At 33.1% G+C, this 21,617-nt stretch overlaps 1 protein-coding gene across 5 annotated transcripts in view; it reads left to right on the top strand.

The window, feature by feature from the left end:
• LOC126855756 (ubiquitin-conjugating enzyme E2 H) overlaps positions 1 to 16,849 on the top strand; it is a 30,963-nt gene extending 14,114 nt beyond the window's left edge. For all 5 annotated transcript variants that reach the window (XM_050603652.1, XM_050603650.1, XM_050603651.1 and 2 more), the window contains exons 4-6: positions 12,989 to 13,156; positions 13,419 to 13,547; positions 13,763 to 16,849. In XM_050603652.1, the coding sequence (XP_050459609.1) occupies positions 12,989 to 13,156; positions 13,419 to 13,547; positions 13,763 to 13,899 (434 nt within the window). In that variant the 3' untranslated portion in view covers positions 13,900 to 16,849. The remainder of the gene's footprint in view (positions 1 to 12,988; positions 13,157 to 13,418; positions 13,548 to 13,762) is intronic.
• The last annotated feature ends 4,768 nt before the right edge of the window (positions 16,850 to 21,617 follow it).

Genomic DNA, 21,617 nt, shown 5'->3' with positions numbered 1-21,617 from the left:
AACCGGATACGCTTATGCAACTTGTACTTGCGATTTTCTCGGTTTGTTGGACATACGTGTGAAGTATATTATCGATTGGCAGGCGTCTCTCGCGAAAGGAAGTTTCTTGACTCGACTAAAGAGACGCACATACCTGTCTCTAAGAGAACGTTTTCAAGTAGATCATGTTGAAGATAGTGACATGACTGTGTGTGTTTATCCGTTTATCCTGCGGATAAATACAAACAGGTTGCAGACAGTTTTGTAGACAGCAGTTAAAAAAGAAATTATCGCAGGAATTTCAAATTTATATTTATTAAATCTTTTTATTTCATACAAAAACGATTCGTAAAATCGAACTTTTCTCTTCAATTCAAATCGTGAGCGAATAAATCAAAATCGTGATGATCAACATAAAAAAGAATGATAAATTGTTAACTGCGAGATTGAATTTTGTTATTATTTGATAGGAAAAAGAAATCGCGATTCCACACTGGACGAAACAAATTTACGGATTCGTGATTTCAGTCAATTTACTGTGCTCACTTTAGCGGGTCGACTGAAATTCTATAATCGTGAATAATGAATTTCGCTTTGCCACGGTGAAAAGCAAGCCGTCCGAAGATGAAAGTTTCTTGATCCTCAGATCAAGGTAAATCAGTTGAAATTGCGCGATTAGATTCGTAAACTCTTTAAATTAGATCGCGTTTTAGATAGGCCCTTTGAAACGGCGCAGCTGCATCCGCGAATATAATTTCATTTGCTTAAGACCAAACTCCGAGACTGAGGCTGTTACTCTGATGCTACATTTGCGGCAGAACGTACCGCAGGATAATCTTTGTCTGGATTGCCCGAACAAATTGTAGAAACGTGATATTCAACGTAATCGGATTCGATGCCGTTTGCGTTACGTATCGCTAAAACACGCAAAAGATCTGTACAAAATTCGAAAGTAGGAAAAGAATTATAAAATATAGCATCATATTTTTATTTCATGATTGGAATATTAATATTGTTTCTCATTCTAATATTACATTGCTTACATTGTTAAAACACTATTGAAAAATTTTTATCTTATTAAAATTGTGTGTAAATACATTAAAAAAATACACTTTGCATTTCCTCAATGTTTATCTACATGTTATCTTATTTTTGGGGGAAAATGAAGGACTACAAGTACAATTTTTTTGAAGCAAAAATGAAACGTTAATTTATTCTTAAATTTTGCATCTGTTCTCAAATCCACTAATTGTAGGACTTACGATAGATTAAAAAGATTTCATTTGGTCGTTCCTGGGTCTGGGTGTTAATGCGGTGCTGATAATATAGAATACTCGATTATTTCTTCTTCCGCGATCGATCGTTGTAGCCCGTAATTGCATAATCAATTTTATGTATTCTCTTTTTTCTCTATATATACGCGTGTACGGCTTCGCTTGTCCAGCCGCCCTTCACTTGCCGCCGTTGACGAATTAGTATCATCGAACTACCCCCGGAATGATGTAGATCAGATCGTGTTTCAGACAACCTTCTCGGCAAATGATGCAGCTGCAGGTGCGTGCGAGTTCATTTACATGCGTTCATTTTCCAGTCGCAAAATAGATGAAAGCGCATATATTCATGGAATATAATTGTTTTTTTTTTAATTATGAGAAAAAAAGAACACGTAACTGTATCTTTACGATAATCGGAAAATTTTTTGAGCGATATTTAAACCTCATCTTGTGCAATTATAAGATTATCGAAATATATGGAACAAATATCTCGATTTGTTTCTAAACGAGAAATAAAATAATTGCTTGCTCGCGTATGTTTTACCAGTTTTAATTTAAATGTTCGGTTGAATTCTGGAAATATATACGAAACGCAGGTATTTAAAATACAACAAAGCGTATTACGAGAGAAGCTTACGTAAGTTTACGCTAATGAAACAACTTTTTTAGATGCTCTCGTAGTGTTTTAAAACAGATCGCGCTGCACGTCATGCGTTAATTGTTTCCAACTATATTAGCGGAATTACTCTAACATTTTTGGAGCTAATTTTCCCTTATATTTTCAGAATATTTAGTCTTTTAAAAGTTATATAATTCTTATGAATATAGAATTTCGAATATAGCCGTAATGTTTAATGTACACTATTAAAACACGAGCTAATTAATTTGTTCATTTAATTATTTTGACCGCTATTGAATGCTCCTCGCAATTTCGAATGGATGTAGAATATTAATACTTTCACCTCAAAATTGCTAAACTAGTGTTGGTTATTCTCGTTTCATGTTGTTCGAAACGACAATCTCTATGTTTGAATATGTTTGAATATGCAGTCTCACTTTTCGTTCGAATATATAATTATAGATCATAATATATAATTATAAATTTTTAATATATATATTATAAAATATATATCTATTGTTTGTGTGTGTATATATAACTACCGAGCAGCACTTTATGTGTTATATTTCATTAATAATATAATAACTTGCCGCATAAATTGACAAGCATTGAGTCTTCGCGATTTTATTAATTGCTGAAGATAACACAGGTCGACAAAAAAAATGTTGTCAAATAACTCTAATCAGAGTAGGGGTCTCTTGATGAAAAATTTTTCATTTTAAAATTCAAAATAACTTTAAAATCTAATGTGATGGAGCAATTTGGACAATGGCATTGTTTTTTATGGCAAAAAAAATCTATAAGAAATATCTATTCTGATTAGAGTTACTTGACTAAAAAAATTTTTTTTATTCTGCAATTATCAAATTCCGATCGAGAATCGTTTCGGTGGATTATTAGCGCTCGAACGTGAATTAAATTCCAGATACGTATCGGATATTCGCGCTCTGCACACAAACGTTGAAAATAGATTTGGTGAACTGCGAGATGGTGAACAAAGGTTTTCGATATATTACAGCTCCTCCTCGATTGCATTTAAACTGCGAGAGATTCGTGGCTATACGATGTGTTTTCTCACTAAACGAGTGGGAACTGGGTAAAGTGTCATTGAAGAATATACTAATTGTTTTGAGTAGCTTATTATTCGCGATGGAACTTTGTTTTGATTAAATTATTCGACAAAATTTAATTTCGTTTCATAGAACTGAAAAAGTGAACGGTTCATAAATTTTGAGGTCATTTTCAGAATTTATATATAACTGAAATTTGTTAAAGAGAAATGAGAATCTTGTATTACCGTCACGATTTTCACGAACGAAATGTGTACCGGATAATACATACGTACGTGATTCGATTGAGAAAGAAAGTGCAGGAAATTATGTCTATTTCGATATATTATGAAATAAAAATGTAATTTTGCACACACAACGACATTCGTGCGAATAAGGCAATAAAAGTATAAATTTATTTTAATGTATATAATAGGCATATAATCTGTTTCGAACGATATAATATATTGCAGAATTGCCAATTACTACGACCAATATCGATATTATAAATTATATACTTTAATAAGAAGACTCGACCTCTGGTTATTTAAATGATTGAATTACGACATGTATATCTCTGTGTAGTGTATGCACATTGAGTGTTTTAAATATGTCAGTCTTATTTGTCTAAATATGTTTTGCTTATTTAGAGTCAGCAGATATTTACTTTATAATCGCATCATGAAATGAAGAGTTTCATAACGCGCAATGTATAGATTTCGCTATTTGTTAGAAATAATATGTATTCAAAAACGTTCCAAAAAGACAAAAAATGGATTATATTTAGTTCATGTTTAGAATACAAATAAACATTTCTCAGTATCAATATCGCCTTCTTACCGCTTTGATTTTAATCGTGCTTTAAGATTGCATAATGCACTCACCTTGACTCTGTATTAATGTATCGGAGCCCTTGAACGGCTGCCGGCTTCGTTTAAAATGTGCCTCTATATCGGAGGCAAAAGTTTCTACATTTTTCCCAATCATCGTTTCGTGAGACGTTTCGTGTTAAAATTTTATTTATATTACAATGGAGTTAATTATCGTAAGATTCGTGTAACAAATATAAACGTTAAAATTATTAGTCATTAATAAATTGAATTTTAATAGCCATAACTTTTATAAAAATATTAGATGGACTGACTCTTGTTTCCACTTCTACAAATTAATTTCTCACCTTATCTTATTTTCCTACGGTCTAGTTTTACGTATAATTTCGTTTAATATAAATATTTATTTTTTCCCAATTAATATAATTCATATACCGTTTTTTATTACATCAATGATTTTAATATTAATATATCGCGAGCGCATAAAATCAATAACTGAATATCTAAAAGAGCGTTTAAAAATTTTTGAATTATTGATTGTGAAGTGAAAATAACGTAAAAAAAAAAATAAAAAATGTATGATTCATATAATAATTAATTCACAATTATTTACATGGCTTACATGCGACTGTGATCGTATCGAGACGAAATCGTGCGACGCGTGTCATTTCTCAAAGCAACAATTATCCCATTTGAAGAAAAGTAATTGGTCGTCGAACCAGGGCAAAGATTATGGAATGATAAGGTTACTTTATTTTTTGCCGGCAAAGGAGAGAAAGAGAGAGAAGGAAGGGGGAAGAAAGGAGGAACGCAGAGAGTGAGACCCGTGAATGAGTGAAAGAAAATCATAAATATCTCTTTCATCTTCCTTGCGTTTGCCGATAGTTTCTACAATAATATGTATGTCGTTTGCACATTACGCATGCAAACGGATGCATGGAAAGCTTCCTGCATAATGAGACGCTTAGGCGCGCCTGTTTGCTATTTGATTAACCAGTTCCTGTCGCATTTTATTGTTTGTTCATCATTTAGTTAGATGGCACATTTATCGCGAGGTACAGAAATAGTTATTTAATGTATTAAATTGCGTTAAAAATTTCAAAAATTATATCAGTTTATGCGAAATCGTAATCTGTTTGAACATATTTTGTTGAAGCCGATAGAGCGTTCCGATAACGTCAAATATTGTGCATAAACTTAAATACGTAATGCTCTAAGCGAGTTACACTGATACCGCGTCTTTTACGAAGCGAGTCGCATTATTATTAGACTGGCAAAAGCGCACGTCGATAAGATTGAGTTTCGCATGAGGAATTTAAGTACTGTTCACACATCGAGAGATATTTCTGACAATTTTCACCGAATAGAAATTCAAGTTTAAATTTATCGAAGATACTCTTTAGTGCCCAAAGCGTTATGGGATCGTTTGGAAATGCTTGTAAACGAGCGATTGACGATGTTACATATTGGAGATACCGTGGGCTCCGCTGTGTGATGACCCACTTTAACGCGATGCCTCAACACGCCCGAGGATTCTGTTTGCCCTAAGAGAGGCGGCCCTGTTATACTATGATTGTTAAGAGAGTTATGGGAATGTAAGCCGCATCAGCGCAGTATTCCATAAAATATACAGAATGTTTCACTTTAAGTTGCGAGGCGAAGTAACGTGTCTCTGAAACGCGTCGGGAATAGAAAGAGGAACTAATTGAATTTTCCTTTCAATTGTGCATTGTTTGCATCGAAAAATTTTTAACAGTGATCTGAAGAAGAAAAACGTGGGAACGTCATTGCGAATTGTCTCTGTCATTCATTTAATTTTACATTCTATGTAATATTGACCGAGTACTTTTTCGCATATCTTTTTTTTTTATCGGTCTAATTATTATATGATATGTCAAAAGGATGTTTTGGCGAAGCATATTTTTCTACTCGGCGCATCGTCTTTACGCAAATATTACTGTGACTTGTCCTCGTTATCGGTATAAATCTACAGCGAAATGCATTCCGGAACGCGTCACTTTCCGCACGCTATCTGTCTTCACTGAATCGCGGGCAGATAATTTTAATGCGGTTATACTGAAATTATATATGCGATTTTCAAGCAGGTTGACAATGCGGGCGCACTCTCTGGTGGTGGCAGTCTTTCCGAATCCATTAATAATTCTCTGCCATGTTGCTCTATCACGTTGCAAACTCTCTCGAAGCAATCGCGTTCGGACGTGCATCGCTATAGAATGTCATTGCTACGTTCCATTAGCAAAAATAATTGACATCCGATGTGAAAATCACGGTAATTGAAAATCGAATACGATCATTTCGTAATTACGAGATCTCGCCGAATTGAAATTGAAGTGATATTTAAAAACATTTGTGATATTAATTATCTACAATGAGTCATTTTATTTTAACCACTTTAACTAGCTGTTTTAATTATAAATAAATGTTGTTTATAATCGTCAGATTTTAAGTCGCACGCAAGTACTACGTAAATTAATACGCGTATACGCGTTAAAATGGAAAATTTCTCGCGTTGGAAACACCGCAGACGACATCAGCCGGTTATTTTTCAAACATCTATATTCTATAATTATCCGGGAAACGCAAGATCGAAGAAGTACACGTGTCAGCGCCGAGAGTTTCTGGATTTATACAAGTAAATTCTAATCTCTGTTGAGTCTGGTGCATCGTGGTCGTCGTTAAACAGTGACAAGGTCTATTTAGTCTACGTCGTTCACGGAACGGAAATTTCCCGATGTCGTATCCTCGTCTAATCCTTGAATGTAGGGAACTCTTGAAGCGCAAGTGCTTGTCATCAAGCGGAAAAGGAGATCAAAAGGATTTACGTAGGACTCACCGTAGAATTACGATAGTTGCGCATTTACGTAGAAATCGAGAGTCTTATTCGTGGAACTCCGTCATTTAATTATCCATTTTTCTGTTTTCTACTTTTATTCTTTCGAGATTGACATTGCTGTCCTTTGAGAAAACTATTTTATCATTGAAAAATTTTCACGAACTTATGTTTAACGATTATCAGAGCTGCGAAGATAATCTTCGGCATGTTTTTTTTTCCGTTTATGATTCAAGCAATCGAGTTTGTGGAATTTTCTCGCAAAGAAGTATATCTTGTTGTATTGACGTGAATTTTATGTGTTTCAATTATTTTCGTTTATCCAAGAGAGCATATGATCGACTTCATCGAATCGTGAGATTTCGAGAAAATGATGATGACGACCTATTATTATTGTGTAACTTTGTAAGGATGGTGATCAATACAGGAACGATGATTTGTTCGATATTACGAGAAATGTTTACTAGAGATATCATAGAGATATTTTATCACTAATTTTCTCTTTATTCGTCATTTCGTCAATCAATCTTCTTAACAAACTGAATTACTCTACAAGCCATTTGATATTGCAAATTGGAAAGTTACACGATAAATAATAATTTCTTTCTCTCATTCACATTAAAAGAGAATATATTTGTCAAATTTATCTAGAGATATCGTGCAAACTTTATTCATATAGGTGATTGTGGAAGGGACTGAAGTCTTTATATATATTCAGCTATAGATAAAAAAGTTGGACGACTTCGCTTATCGACTGGTGTCAAATAATAACTCCGTTTCTGTGCCACGTTATGCGACGTGGGGGAACTTTATGCCCGTTTCACACCGTTCGTTTTTCCAATGAACCGTTTGCACATCGATTTGGCGAGAAAGAAAAATTGTTTACATAGTCCGATGACTTTAATCTTTGGGGAGTTATCCGTCTCGCTACATACACGCTCACGCAGACGCGTCAATGTCCTTTTAATTAGAATTATTGAAAGAAAAAGTATCTCATCATTTTTTTAGGCTTATCAGGCGTTGAACCGCGAACGCACAAACATATAATCAGTAATATAAATTATCCCTCTATATTGCTAATCTTTAATGATTTATTTCTTTAAGATTTTTATTTCAGACAGTTTGAGGTTTTAACATAATTTATTATTATTAATTTATATTTTAAAGTTTCATTATATATAATTGCGTTATCAACGTTAAATCTTATATAAGCATATTGCTCTCAAAAAGATTTTTATCTCGGTTATTTTATTATTTTTTTTTTTTTGGTCGGCGGATGCTGGCAATGTTAATGAGTAAGCGTTCATTAAAACGGCTGAAATCGATGAAAAATGGCGATCTATTTTCTTCGCTTGATACAAAAAAGATCTTTTTCGATGGGAATTCTACTCGACCTAGTTTCTACATCGAAGCTGTGCTTGCGTCATACTGGAAATTATTCGTGCATAAGACCTCGTAATCTTGTTGAACCGATCATAAATGAATTGGTCGAATTAACATTGAATTAAATCCAGAGCCTGTATATGAGTTTATGTTTAAAAACGATTTATTAAACGGTCTACAAAATTCATTGTATTTATGCGAAATTGATAAAACTTTTATTTTATTTTATTTTTTTTTTTTTTTGTAGAAAGTCTATTTTATAAATGAAAGACATAATAATTTTCAAATATGAAACTAAAATAATAATCGAAGTAATACATTTGATACGATTAATTTTATTTTATTTGATTTTAATTTGTTAACATTTAATCTTAATTGAATATAATTTCGAGGCATGAAAAATAATTTAATTTTGCTGGGTTTCAGTCATTAATATCTTTTAATATATAAATTGAATTTGAATAATAAACTCAGTGCAACGCATCATAGAATATTCAGTGCTGTTTATGCATTTTATTTATAGACTTATTGTTAGCGTGCTTATTTCTTCTATTTATCCAAGTACATCCAATTCTATCTGTCAAAAAATTCTTTTATTTTTAATTTTATATATACTACCCTTTTTTCGCAACAAAATTCTACGTTATTCAAGGGCGCGTGTATTGTCGGCCATTTACGTAATTGTCATGTAGAGTCGTCGCGCATCTCAACTGAAACCGCGAAGCGACGCCCATCACGCTTCGGATCACGCTCATGTTAAACGTCGAAAGTGGAAGCTGAGAGCAGCACACCGTTCTCTTGTATCATGTATAACTTACCGTGACAAAGTGCGACACACACTTGCGGAAGAGCGAGGAACTGGGTCAGTGGGCCAAGCGCCGGTTGCAGCGCGAGCTTCTCCGTATCGAACTGCATCCGCATCTGCACGCGAGCGAGGGGGTGCCGTGTCTCCTGATATGCACCCCAGCGGATGACGCACAGAAGTCGTCGCGAGAGAAAAATCGCGAGCACTTAGTGTATTTATAAACAGCGAAGGCCGAGCAAAAATTTTTCCGCGAGAAAACAATACGCGCGTCAATAAAATTAAATAAAAATGGTTATTATTTTCATCAAACTTTTTATTCCGGATAAAATAATAATCTTTTAACCGATAATCTCATTCTCGTTTTATCTTCTTTATTTAATAAAAAAAATTTTAAACCTCCTCAGTATTTTTTTGTCGCTAAATTTAAATTGTCGTGACACTTGGAAAAACGATAACGAGCTTGATCTCAACTCATTAAAAACCATGGATTAATTCTGTTTCAGCGGATAAATAACGCGATATACATCAGAGCTTTTGCGTAAAATGTCGGATGCACTGTGAATAATGTAAACTTTCATTATACTGGGTTTAGACAGAGTTACGATATATATGCATCACAACAAGCGAAAATGGAGTGCCTTGTTTGCGATTTTTTTTATTGCTAGGCGCACGTGGATAGCACTTTTATGCGTCTCTGGATGGAAATAAAACTCACTTACTGTTTGTAAGCGCACATATCAATGGGACGTAAACTCTATATTGTACCGCGAACATGCACAAATGTAGAATGCAAATCCATTAAAAATTTATGTTTGCTCTGTTCAATTCCAGCTGCTCATACTTGGGCTCGTCCGTACGCGCTTGATTGATTTTTACTTAAATAATTTTACGTAAATTCTCATCGCTCACGAGTCGTAAAAAGTATTCTCGCGATGTAATTTTTTTATTAGAACATTTTCATGCGAATCTTTTATTTAAAGTCTTTTATTTATAGAGAAGAATAATTTTTTAAATGTCGTTTTATCTATTTTTGAAAAATTTCTTGCTTAGGAAGCAATTGGATTAATCAGCGCTTTTTTCCAACAAAAGTGGTCATAGTCTTTCGTTTGATTTGTAGTTGTCATACGAACATTGATCGATACGCGAATAAAAAAAATAATATGCGTATGGAGCGTTTTCGCTGTAAATTGTATACCGTTTATATTTTCGAACGAATATCCGATTGATAAAATGAGAGAGTCAAAGGTGCAGGATAATATATGGAAATTACCGCTGGAATGACGGGACCGGTCATTCAACTGGTAAACTTTTTTCAAGCGATCGTGGAACTCATCTTTTTATACGGTTTTAATTGCTATTAACGTTGCAAATTATGAGAAAATGCCGACTTCTCGCATTTATGCGTAATGTTTAAAAATTTATTTTTATCTCCTCTTTTCTATTCAAAATAATAATTTTCTGAGTAGATCTAAAGTATGGAAACTTTTCGCATTAAAGTGAGCAGGAATATTCATGTCAGCGATAATAATAATATAATGATTACATTTGATGTCATCGAATTGAATATTACGAGCAAAAAATAAATTTATATCGAATTATTCAAATATATTACAAATACTTATTACATTTATAAATATATTATACATATCTTTGCACGCTTTTATTTATTAAGAACAATCTCGTATGATTTTAACAGTCTCAAATTTTTAATTAAAAAAAAATAAATTTTTTTTAAATTTAACGCGTGCTGAAAGCGCGTTAAAACAAATTATATATATGTATATATTACATATATATATATATATATATATATATATATATATATATATATATATATATATGTTATGGAAATTATGTAGAGATGTCCAAAACTTTATTAAATTTCAACGCAATGATCGTGTTTACATCATGCTTGGATACAATGCCAGTGCCAATGCATGAGTATCGATACTTTTACCGTGAATCTGGCAACAGGAAGCGTGTAGACGTGCGTCCACATGCAGGTGAATCACGTTTTTCGAAGCAGCGACTAACGCAAAAATTTTGTACGCGTGCGAAGCTTTTGCGGGGTTTAAAAGCAAAAGTCAGTTGAATGGGACCGTAAAAAAAAAAAAACGGAAAAAAGAATGCGTAGACGTACGTAATAGCAGATTTTTCATTGTACCGAGAATTAAGTGAACTTAAGCCAGTCCATCAAGACACGTTAGTTAATGACGTTTGAGATTAATTTGAATCTCAAATGTGTATGCATGGAATGATTATTCTTTTATGTAAAATTCAAACAAAATAAATTCATAAATTATGGAATGAGAATATACAGGATATAAAGAGAATTGGAATGAACGAGATCAAAGGAATATATTTTAAAATTTCTGTTATTTAAGTTCCACTATAGAATTTTATATGTACAAGTTGTCTTATTCCATTTAGCTTTTTGCTGAAATGAGAATTGAAACTCTGGAATATGATTTAATTTTTCCGTTTTCCAATATGTGTAGTTTGCCAATACATCAATGTGTGTTACAATTTCTGTGAAATAATTAAATACTTGCGGACACGACGAATAAATTGCAAATAGAATCTCAATATTTCTATATTTTTTACACGATTAATTAATTAATTTTATTGCATGCACAATTTATTTTTATAACTCGCTTGATAAAATTGATTTTTTCCTTTATTTCAATTCTTCTTAGTTTCAATTATCGTCGATGTTTTAGTAATCATTAATTATTTGTTGTTGTTTATTAACTGTGTCATATTGATGATGACAAATCTATAGAATTCGACTTTGTTATTCTTTGTTGTGTCGAGTAATAAAGTCGAATAATATTAGTCATGTTCTTTTTAAGGTCGACTTTTCACGACATGTGACTTGTGTGCGAGCATCATTCTTATGAATTCTGATAATGAGTATCGAATTGATCAAGTCTAATCGAGAAGTCAGTTGAGATATCACCAGTTAAATCGTGTTTTTCTAATTAATCGTACTCGATTGTTCTGTTTTCACGATGCATTGTAGATACAATGAATAACTTTTTATATACTCAATCCAATTTTATTTTATTTTCTTATATCAAAGAATTTAATTTGCGGTAATAATCAAAGATTAATAATTGGCGATTATATAGCGCAGGTGACTTTAGTAATTTGATACTTGTAATTTTAATCCTAAATGCTTTGTTTTTTTTTATTCTAATTGCAATTTAAGTCGGGAAAATATTTGGTCGACAAACTATCTTTACACATAGATAAAAGTTAATTTTGTAAAGGGAAGGGTACGCGTGAGTTCTTTAAAAGTTTCGTCGCTTGCCACGCGTTACAAGAATACTGTCTCTCCTTTATAAAACTCCGTGCGAAGCCTCGCGATTTTACTTTGTCGGGACAGAAAGCTTTTAGCGAACTTTTGACCGAAAACAGCTGTATTTCGACTCTTCAGTGACAATGGACGATCCCTTTTGCTGCAGATATTATTTTCTCCTTTCCGAACGAAAGAAATATTCCGGAGAATGGCCTTACCGTTGGATGTTCCAGTTTCGCGGATCTATCGCGAATTATGAGATAGCGTTCTCTACGATCGTCTTGTCTTGCAATCGTGTATCGATAACTGTACGTGCCATTACTATAAATTTTTTTTTTTTTTTTTTAAATGAAACTTGTGTATTTCGACGAATTATAAATTTTTCGGTTATTCAACCCCTGATTCTCCAACAAACATGACGGTTTTCCGAGATTACGGTGCTGTTATTTCGCGATTTTTAGTTTGACAGCTCGCGTTGAAATTCGGATAAACAATTAACGACTACGAGCTGAATTTCGACGTGCATACGCGTAACATGTTTTGTATTTTTGAGTCCAAACCAAATAATAATACGATAATAATTAGCAATCGCAAAAGCGCTCGCAAAAAGCAGATTTGGGTCTATTATCATCAGAATTTATTATTCGTTACCATTTATATATGCATTATGAACACTGAATTCTGATCAATATTTATATACACTGTTTGTCAATTTTTGTGCGCTTTTAATCAAAATATATTTTGCGATTATAAATTTTTGATTACACGTTGATATTACACGATGAATTCTATGAGCTGTGATGAATACTTTTTTCGTCAATATATGTTGTTAAAATGTAAAGAAATGGGAATTATAATTATAATAATTAACGATACTACGTTGTTGTTATGTTTCAGCACCATACGAAGGTGGAATATGGAAAGTAAGGGTTCATTTGCCGGAGCACTATCCTTTCAAATCCCCTTCGATTGGTTTCATGAATAAAGTCTATCATCCCAACATTGATGAAGTCTCAGGCACGGTGTGTCTAGATGTTATAAATCAGGCTTGGACTGCCCTTTACGGTACGTATCTGTTTACACATAAAATTATACTCGACGAAATGCAGCGCAAAATTGCCGCGCAATTTTTGCTTGGTCATCTACTTAACTGTTTCATAAGAAATAACTTAATCTAGACATGTATTCAGCGATGTATATTTCTTTTTTATTTATAAATCGAGCTTGATAACAAAAGTTAAAAATGATTTGTTTTGAATGAAAAAAAAGTTTATACAAAAAGATAAAGGATTACATTAACAGCTGCTTGTTCTCTGCATTGTTTCAGACCTGTCGAATATTTTCGAATCTTTTCTGCCTCAGTTGTTAACATATCCCAATCCAATTGATCCCCTGAACGGTGATGCTGCCGCGATGTATCTTCATAAACCAGAAGAATATAAGAAGAAAGTAGCGGGTGGGTATACTGCCGGTTTAATATATTTCCTCATAATGAAACGCGGTAGAATAAAATTGCGGATCATTATAAGACTTTAACGATCACTGCTAATCAGAGTTTGTGTCTCTTTCTTAGAGTGAAATTCTCTCTCGTTTCTGTATGCGCGTACTTTTAGAATATCGATATCTCATTCGCAATGTAATTTCCCGTTCTTTTAATTTTTATCTTGACAGATTACGTCAGGAAGTACGCGACGGAGGAGGCGTTGAGGGACCAGGAGAACGGCGGCACCGGTAATGGGATGTCCTCCGATAGCGAGTCCTCGATGAGCGACTTCAGCGAGGACGAGGCGCAGGACATGGAGTTGTAACCAAATATATTACCATCCGTACCCATATCCTTAATCATCTCGATTCCCTGTAAGATCCCCGATCGGTCGTCCTACTACCAAATAGATGCTTACACCCCAGACTCCGAGCCTCACTTCTGGTGACGGCGACGAGCCCTTATTACTTGTCGTTGCTCTCGTCGTCCGTCGCTCGTACATAACCGGCTCGCGTCCCCTAATAAACGAGACGGGGAGGGGATTCTTAACTCTTTATAAGAATGAAAGCAACAGAAGCGAACGAGGTAGAAACGGAGAATCGCATACGGGGTTGTATACTACGCGCTCTTCTAATCGAGCGTATTTTCGAAGAGCGTTTTCGATCATGATGACCGATGTCTCTTACAATCGTTTGAATTCTCTTGAGTTGATTCCGTCAATCGTTTGTTGCGTTCGATTGCCGACGATCATGAAATTATAACGCGTCAGATAATGCGTAATCTGTTCGCATGAACGAAATTTTTAGTCTTTGCAACACAGAATCAATTCTCTTTCTTCGAGTGCGGAGGATAGAGAAAGTAAGAAAACGAAAAAGAGAGAAAAAGAGAAAACCCGTTACTAGAATGTACGGGTTATTTGCTGCCGGTTGAGATCCGCAATATCGATTCTCGAAATTGCTCATATACAATGCCTCGACAACCCTGGCATTGATCGGACGATGCGTCATCTACTATGTTTATATCTACGATGCATTTCTGTGTGAAAAATGACCGAAACACAATATTATCGTATACGACCAAGAATTACACAGAATATATTCGTCCGATTATGTTTTCCTCGTTTTTGAGATTCTCTCGCCCTTGTTCATTTCTCGTTTCTTCTTCCCAGTGCCGCAGATGTGCTCATCGTTGTGATATATGAATACACGTTATCGAGAAAGAGAGAGAGAGAGAGAGAGAGAGAGAGAGAGAGAGAGATAGAGAGAGAGGGATAAAATAAAGAAGCATCGGAGAAATGCGCCACGAAAAATTTTAACAAGATAATTGATCTAATTTTATAGCGATTGCATCTTCTCCACGGTTAACGACTCCTTTGCTTCTATCTTAGACTGCGTTAGCATCCATTTAAAAAGAAAAAAATATATTTCTGCAAAAAAAATTACTATTAGTCATTATTTATTCTTCGCATTTTTTAAACTTGAGAAATACGTTAAAGATTGCTTAGAGGAGAGAAAGATAAATTATATTTGTCACATTTTTTTCTTTGCAATTGATAGATCAGAAAAAAAAATTACCGGTGCACATGCCAATTTTATGGTTCTCCGTTAAGGCAGATCTTTTGTTTAAACAACAGTGAGACACATAAAATGCGATGGAGTATGGGTACTAGCACCGTCTTCCTTTTTCCTGCCATCACCATTCCCAAACATTTCCCTCGTAGGGCTTCGCATCAGCGACCGATCGCTACGTCGTCATCGTCGGCGGAGAAAAGATCGAATCTGCCACACAAACGGCCGCACGACTGTGACATGAACGATGTCAGGATAATGCAGCCACCGTTCAAGACTGCGCGATCGTGGAATTATTCCGGGAGAATGAGTGCAAACGAGACTCTGAATACGTTTCAAGCATCCTCGGCGTCCTATCTCGAACTGTGCGCATCGGGCGGGCAAAATGCGGAAGAGATGCAAACAAACGAACCAGCAGGACCATCTTCATCGATGTGTCCATTCTTTGGAAGTGAATTGTAATCGGTCCCGATGGGTGCGGAGCGGATGCGACTCAACGATCGCTCGCAAAAAATTTTAAGTCAATTTGTATTATTTTAATCTCATTGTTATTTGAATTATATTATAGATTTCATTACATAGATTAATGTTATTAATAGAAGGACGTATATATTAAATTAAATTGGTTTGTTATAATATTCTAAAGAATATTTATATTCTATTATTATATTCTGCTTTCGAAATTGGGATTATCTTTGCGTTAAAGAAAAAAAGAAAGAATATCTATTTCAACAGTCATTCTGCTATGCAGATTATGTTTTACTTTGAACATTAAACTAAAGGAAATGAAATCAAAGATCTCAGGGAATTTTTGTTTGGGAAACAAAAAATTTATGGTTGTAGCATCGCTGCGAGGTAAGAAAAACTCTGTACAAGAAATGGAAAGCACATGAGGAAAAAACAATTTATTTTTTATGATTGACGATATATCAGCGAATTTTTTGAATTTTCAAAAAGAACCAAATAGAGTAAAGAATTGTGTTTGGCAGTATAGGAAAATTGTAAAAAAAGTTACGAGAATATAAAATTGTACAAACTTTAATGCACAATAATCTTTGATCAATGATATCTCGTTTCAAACTGATCTCCCTCCTTTGCATGATTTACGTGTATGCAATGCGATTACAACTATACGTAAGTATAGACATTATATTTCAGTGCCTTCTCAGGCAGAAAAGCGTGCCTTATTATATGGGTCTTCTGTGAAAAAAAAAATTGCATTGGAATATATAAGTGCATACGACGAGCATTTAACGTATTAACGAAACTGTGAATAAAATTGATTATTTTAAGAGCATTGCAACTAATATAATGTGTTTATAAGACGTTTACTTTCGAAATTATGGATAAATGTGTTGAAAGCAATTAGCTTTATACATACAATAATTTGATAATAATTGAAATGTTAACTGCGAAAACATAAAATGCGAAATGTAAAACATAATTGAAAAAAAAGAGAAAAAGTGCGTAAGGAAATGTGAAAACATTTGATAAAATGATCATCGATTTTCAGAATTTGGTTAGATACACTTTTGGTCGCTCCATCTCTCTCTCTCTTTCTATTTCTCTTTATCGAATTGATATCTAATAATTTATATTCCACAATAATTACAATATTCGCGCCAGCATATAGATCATAAATGCAGTAATTACAGCAATTAAATTAAAATGTATATAGCAAAATAAAAATTACAGTTTTTTAATCAATATTGCGTATATTTGCAATTTCAGTACATACAAACTTGCAGTCACAGCTTTATTCATTGTGCCGATAAAATTTATATTCTTTAATGTATTATGCAACAGTTGCGTTCATGTTTTTTCATATAGAACGTTAAGTTCTCCGTTTTACATGACGAGAAGAACAATATTTATAACATAATTTACGTAGAAAAAAAAAGATATATTTATCTTTAGCGTCATTACGATTATTTAAGATATATTTTTTCATTAACACATACACGTGGCCGGGTTCCTAACAAATTCGTTCTATTTGCAAAATATACTGCAATTGTATTCATTGGTTCAAAATACTTACTATAGAGATTAATTGAAGTCAAATACAGTTTTTATATAATTTATTAGTCATTGTTGCTTTTTATCTTCTTTTAATCTGTGCAATTATGTATAATGCGATACTTTCTTCAAAAATTTGTCTCAATTGCTTTTCATTTTATATTTCTATATTAAACATATTATTCGTCTATTGGTTTCACTAATACTTTAATATCTTTTGAGACTCAGTGTGCAATCGATAAAGTACGCCACTTGAATATATGATAGAAATGTACAGCTTTTATTCAGGATGAATACTTAGCAAGAATTATCAGTCGTACTTAGTGAAAAGAAGAATTCTGTTATTTTTTTATTCATATTGTATTTCTTCACACACAAAAATGTCTCTTCTTTATTTTTATAAGTTAGCATAATAGCTTTATAATGCACACATTTCGCTAATTGACCGATTTCGTCGACAATATTACTTTTAGATTTTGTCGATCGAGAACTAAAATTTATCATAGAATGTGCGTTTTACATATTTGATTGAGTTTGAAGTCGTGCTCCCCAGATCTCACATCGTTGCTAATTATACATGTAACATATAGAATTATTGACTAGTTATACGCATAAATATATATATTATACATATAATTATCGATTATACTCGCATAACTCATCGTTATGTATATGATTTTACTAACGAATTGTTTAATTAAGCGATAAAATAGTTTTAATAATCATTTTTTATTTTTTTTTCAAGTGTTGTTTGTTTTTCCTTGTGTCAACTCTAGTAACTTATCGCGTTTTATTTCAACTATTAATATTCTTCCTATTTTCGCTTCGCTTATTATTATGACAAAGATAAAGAATTTTTGACTGTGTATGTAAACCGATATTAGATTATTATCAAATTAATGCTTAGATTAATAGTTACTAATATTTCGTTTTAATACAAAGATCCATATTGCCTCTATTGTGTTCAAATTTTGTTGTAACATTAATGTCTAACGGCATATTTTTATACATATTATAATGAAATAATATAGTGATATAATTGCATATTTTTTATCTCATCCAATTTCAATTTTTCCTTTTTAATTATCATACATATCAATTATTTTTATAATCATAAACAATCCTTTCATAACTTATCGATCTTTTAACTCTGTAGGATATGTCCAATGTTTTCTGAATACATAAATAATTGTACATTTAAAGGATGCAAAGGAGTCGTTACGTACATAACAGGAAACATAATTTATAGTGATAATAAATTAAGCTCTAGAGAATTGAAACGAGAAAATTTGAAACTACGATTATTGTGATTGATTGGCTCTTTGCATATGTGTTCTTAGTATCGCACATGATGTAAATCTTATTCGCGAAAAATGTGTAAATATATTTACGGATGACAATTTCCGATATAGAGAGCAGACGGCGACGAGCGATGCCATGTATTTGCCAAAGTTTATGTCAATAATTATCGAAGGGCGAGAGATTTATTTTGCTCGATTCAGTTTAAACATCAGATATACATACTTACATATACAGTGTGAAATACGTTTTCAATCTTAGAATTATCAAAAAGTTTTGCGCTACGATATAGCCTATATATTGTCTACGATTTTTGTGAGAATTATATTTAGAGTTGCAATTTCAATATAAAAAAAGGAAAGAAAAAAAGATATTCGATGTCGGAGAATAGAATAGCCGTGTTTTCCACTGTACGATATTTAATTCAGTGTAACATTTTTTTTTAAAATTTTGAAGTAATGTAGGGAGATAGAGATCGATAGAGCGCTTATCAAAGAAACTCCTTTAAACATGGCTAAATATCAAGTATTCGTTTAAGATTTCATTACGTGAATAAAAAGGATAAATAAACGATCGTTATATTCATGTTCCGCCGGCGGAGCACGTTTCTTGATTTGACGTTTCTTGTTTTCTTTGCAAAATATCTATGCTAAATTAGATGATTGAGAGGAAATGTTTCTCTCCGCTTTAGATATTCTTCATCAGTGGACAAGGAAACAGCAATATTTTTGCTACTTATATCTCGTAATTATCAGTGTTATCAAGCGTGCCTACGATAGCACGAGCGTCAGACGCGTTTGCAATAATGGTTGATTAAAGTTGTAATGAAAATGATACAATCGTTATATTAAACCGATCGTATACGATCGAAACTAGTCGTCCGACAACGACACGATGCAGTTGTACTCTTTCGCGGAATATATTTATCACTTGGCAAATTGTTTATAGTTCGCGACCGTAATTCTAATTCATTTCTCTCTATTCTTATTCAGCCGAAAATGGGACTGCACAAACCCAATTCTCTAATCTCCCGACTTAGATTCAGCGATTAAGAGAAAGATCTAGCCGTACATATTTGCAAGTTAGACAGTGGACGCCGACATTGTCATACATGAATCGATAGCGAGATAATTAAACCGCGTTGACAACACGAGTAAAAAGGAAAAACAACTGGTTTGGCAATTTAAATGCATTCCAATATCATGATTATTTTTTTCGTATCTGGTGTTATGAATCTGAAGCAATCTATAATCTCGCATCATATCCTGTTACTCGAATTTTTTCACGTGTTGAATATTATGACTTTGGTAATATGCTATTGCTTTGATCAATATCGGCGTTCGCGATGGGGACGATTTTCACATGAATTGTTACTCTTTTACTCATCGATTGTGCGAGAACATACCTAAACAGTTTCCACATAAATAAGCGAGACCACTTTCGAGACAACATTTTTTACGATGTTTAAGCGAAATAAATAACCGCGATGAATCTTGCACTCGCATTAAGGAAAATTATCTCGTTGCGAAGAGGCAAAATCGCGGATGGGGGAAAGCGAAATACGATATAATCAAGCATTCTGTGTGACAAAAAGAACAATATTCTACCGAACAAAAAATTTACACTCGCTTATATATGTATCTGAAAATGATAACATAATATTTCAATTATATGGTAATGAGAGACTGAGACGGAAACATAATTACAGGACGAGGTACTTTCTTAGCGGTCCGCACTGCAACGTGTGTATTTTTTAATTAGAAAAACGGAAATATAATAAAAATCAAGTGTGTTCATGAAAATTATATTACACGCAGAGATATAAGAACATTATTAAAGTGACACATTGGCTAACAAAATATAAACCGAATTAATGAAAATTAACAAAAAAACAAAATTTACTTTATCATAAAATCAAATTTATTTGATAAAATTATTGTATAAAATAGTTACACACATTGATAACGTATTTAGGTCAGATATATTTTATTACAATTATTGTACAATTTTGTAAGAACGTCATTTGGTGCGCACTGCAAAGAATTTAGAAGATTGAAGGATTTCAACAAAGCTCGCGATCCTCTAATCAATCGCTTACAGTAAGACGGATTCTTTTGATATAGATCTCGATATCGCTGGTAGCACACAGATCCTTTTCAAACATAACATATATAGCGATGTAATAAAAAGTTAAGGAGTTGTACTAATTCGTAGTAGTGACGACGATCGTCATTAACTCTGCAGTAACGTTACATTTTCCCCAGTGGTTCCTAGTCACTGCCATACCTATTGACGACGATATCGTGAAGAGCGTGACCGGAGAGCTGCTAAAGAAAATTTGAATAACATTGAGAAAAAAAAAAGAATAAAAAAATATATCTCGTTATGTGTTCGAGTTATTAGCTGTTAAAAGCTCGCGAGGAAAAAAATTGGCACAAAGACTGTTGTACTGCAGGGTTTACGGGGAATCGAGATATCCGTTAATTAACATTGGTAAAGTAAAGCTTTATAAACTAATGTAGTGATGACGATGGAGTTTGAAACACTTGTTCGGAGGATTTGTTCGGGAACCGTTTCTATGTTCCATGTACAATCGTGAAGATCGAATTATTGGTGTCTGTAGAGGTACATATATTTTCTTACGGTATATATATATATATATGGTAATTAGCGCTGCTTTGGCTCGTGAAGGACCCGCTACCCTTGGATTGGTCGTAATGAATCTATAAAGAAAGAGAGCGAGATTTCAGATCATAATTAGCCTTTTGTAAAGTATAATGTATAAAATAAAACTGTTCAATTTTTTTAGTAGAACGTTTTGTTCCGTTTTTTCGTAATGCTTAGCAATTTCGTCGCAAAAGTTTTGTGAAACAGCGAGGTTTAAATTTGCATTTGTAACAAATTGGAATAATTTAAACAGAAAGGCGTGATGTATTTTTACTAAAGTTTCACAGAACATACGTGTGAAAGATTACAAAAATGAAATATTCAAACAATGCATGGTCCAAAAATGTGGTACAAATAAAGTAGATATTTTAAAAATTAATTTTACCCCTTTTTAATAAAAATTTGATATTTAACATGAAATATATTCCTTATTTAATGGAATTAAGAAAACATTATTTTTGAAAAGAGAAGTCTTATATAAATATTAATGAGC

This window comes from Cataglyphis hispanica, chromosome 17 (genome assembly GCF_021464435.1).
Source record: "Cataglyphis hispanica isolate Lineage 1 chromosome 17, ULB_Chis1_1.0, whole genome shotgun sequence".
Taxonomy (NCBI): domain Eukaryota; kingdom Metazoa; phylum Arthropoda; class Insecta; order Hymenoptera; family Formicidae; genus Cataglyphis; species Cataglyphis hispanica.
This window is presented reverse-complemented; position numbering and strand designations above follow the sequence as displayed.